The following is a 2500-nucleotide window of genomic DNA, read 5'->3' as shown; positions in this document are numbered from 1 at the left end:
GGGAGAGAGGCGGTGTGAGAGAGAGAGAGAGAGAGAGAGAGAGAGAGAGAGAGAGAGAGAGAGTGAGAGGAGAGACAGGGCAAGATAGAGAGAAGGAGAGAGAGGAGAGACCTTGACATTACAGAGGACAGAGCTGACTCTGCAGGCTGTAGGGTCTTCAATATGGAGATAGAGAGATGGAAGAAGAGATGGAGGGAGACGGAGGGAGAGAGATGGCGGAAAACAGGCCAACTTTTGACACAGGCGATATATCCCAGCATCATGATCGATTGAACTGCAGGAGCTGCAGAGTGAGTGACAAGCACTGACCTGCATCCCTTTCTCTCTCTCTCTTTCTCTCTATCTCTCTCTCTCTTTCTCTCTTTCTCTCTATCTCCTTTCCTCTCATCCATCCCTCCTCTCCTCATTAATTCAGTTCAATTCAATGGCTTTATTGGCATGAGAGTTCTGAGAATAATTGTGCCAAAGCTTAAAAGTAAAACAGAATTTAGCATTTGTATATAAAACGGTATAACATATACCTATACTGTGTTGATAGAAGCAATAACACAACATTCCATAAAATACAGAATAATATCATCAAAACTGTCTAAAATGTGCGTGTGTGTGTGTCATTAAGATCTTTGAAGTCTAAAATTACAGAGATAACATCCCTAAGGCCATTCAGAGACAAGTCCAAACACCATGGTAGGTACCAGTAATTGTTTTTGCAGTTGATATCTTGTTGTTTTGTTGGTCTGCCGTGGCCTTGGATGAATGTTTGTTTGTGTCATGCCTGCTTGACTGATTAGTGTGCTTTGTCTATTTTTATCATTAAGTTGCATTGCTGCCATGTCTCAGCTTTTGGAAACAGTTTTGCAATCAACGGTTTATTGTAATTTACCTGCTTAGAAATACAATTGTCTTACATTTAGTTGTGCTGTAAGTCACATATTTCAGTGTAAAGTGCTCATCTGTTGTGGCCTTAATCTGATGAAAGTTGTAGGTTCAGTTTATTCGCCAATGGATGTGTGCTCGGTTTTGAATGCAACATAGTAGTTCTTTTTTATTGTGTTTTTACTAGGCCTATATACTTTATCTATATATGTTTTCAGGGCTCTGTAGATAGCGGGAAATCGTGGTTATAAATGATCAAAAACTAAAGTAGTCTCCCTGAGGCTTAACCCATGATGGCCCTGGTTGACCATTGATCCAGAACACTTACTCCAGCGCCACGCACCTCTACTAATGTCTGTATTTAATGAATATGCCTGCTGTGTGTGCGTGTGTGTGTGTGTTTGTGTGTGTGTGTGCGCTTGTGCGTGTGTGTGTCTGCTGGAGATTGGCTAGAAAGCGGATCATTGTCTAAGAAGGGGATTATCGATGGCTACAGTACTCATACAAGACACACACCGACATCCCTCCACACACACACACCATCACCACCACCACCCCACCCCCACCCCACCCCCACCTTAATCCACAGGGCATCTAGTCTACAGACATAAACAACAAATAAATTTCCATATTCAAATGACTCTGCCCTGTCTGTGGCCCAGACCTATCTCTACCTCCCTCCCTCCCTCCCTCCCTCCCTCTCTCAATCTGTCCTTCCCTTCCCTCCATTCCACTCTTTTCCCTTGGTCCTTCTTTCTCCCCGCCTCTCTCTCACCCCCCTTTCCCTCTGTCTCTCTCTCTCTCTCTCTCTCTCTCTCTCTCTCTCCCTCCCTCCCTCCCTCCCTCCCTCCAGTCTGGTATAGTTGAATCAATACAAAGATATGACATGATGTATCAAACCTCTCGTTCTGTTTGCACTACCTCTCCACTGGCTAAGCACACGCTAACACACACTCCACACACTTGTACAACACACACACACACACATACACACACACAGGAATACAGAGGCACACACAAACACCCCCCCACCCCCACCCCAGGTACCATCTGCCAGACGACCTGTCCCCTGACGTTATCCACCCATCCACCGGGCCACGGCGGGCCGCCGCTAACAGACGGGAACAGAAGACAGCCCCGGTAGTACCGGTAGTCTTACCTTGAGCATTCAACACGTGGCTGCCGGTACCGAGGACGAGCAGGAGCGCGAGCCCCCAACTCCAGCCGCCGCTCCTCGGGGTCCGGCTCGCCGCCCCGGATCCCTGTCCGGTGGACGGCCCCTGCGCCTCTCCGCCACAGCGGGTAATCCCGTTACCGCCGCCCGTCTTCATACCGGAGAATCGTTTCATGGCGTGACCGGAGGGGTTTCGCTTAGTGTCCTCTGGTCCCGGCTGTGCACCGGGACAGCAGATGTATGCACCACCGCGGTCAATTGCCACTGAGGACGATCCGTTAAACAGGCGCGCCGGTGCCGCTCTCTCGCGCACCGGGATCCCGGGGATTTCACCGGTCACAAGTTCCTCGCGCTGACTCCCGTGCCCCGGGCTCCTGGACTCTGCGGGCGGTGACATGGTCCCCTCGCTCCGCGGGCTCCTCGGTTCGGCTCCCCGGTACGACGTTACCG

General features: G+C 49.8%; 1 protein-coding gene across 1 annotated transcript in view; it reads left to right on the top strand.

Moving 5' to 3' along the window:
* Positions 1 to 2445: 2445 nt before the first annotated feature.
* LOC311327244 (protein sidekick-1-like) overlaps positions 2446 to 2500 on the top strand; it is a gene marked incomplete at both ends in the record, with an annotated part of 20472 nt that continues 20417 nt past the window's right edge. The window contains one exon of the mRNA XM_084460277.1: positions 2446 to 2473. Coding sequence (XP_084316403.1) covers positions 2446 to 2473 — 28 coding nt within the window. The remainder of the gene's footprint in view (positions 2474 to 2500) is intronic.

Source organism: Borostomias antarcticus, assembly GCF_949987555.1.
Source record: "Borostomias antarcticus genome assembly, chromosome: 31".
Classification (NCBI taxonomy): domain Eukaryota; kingdom Metazoa; phylum Chordata; class Actinopteri; order Stomiiformes; family Stomiidae; genus Borostomias; species Borostomias antarcticus.
This window is presented reverse-complemented; position numbering and strand designations above follow the sequence as displayed.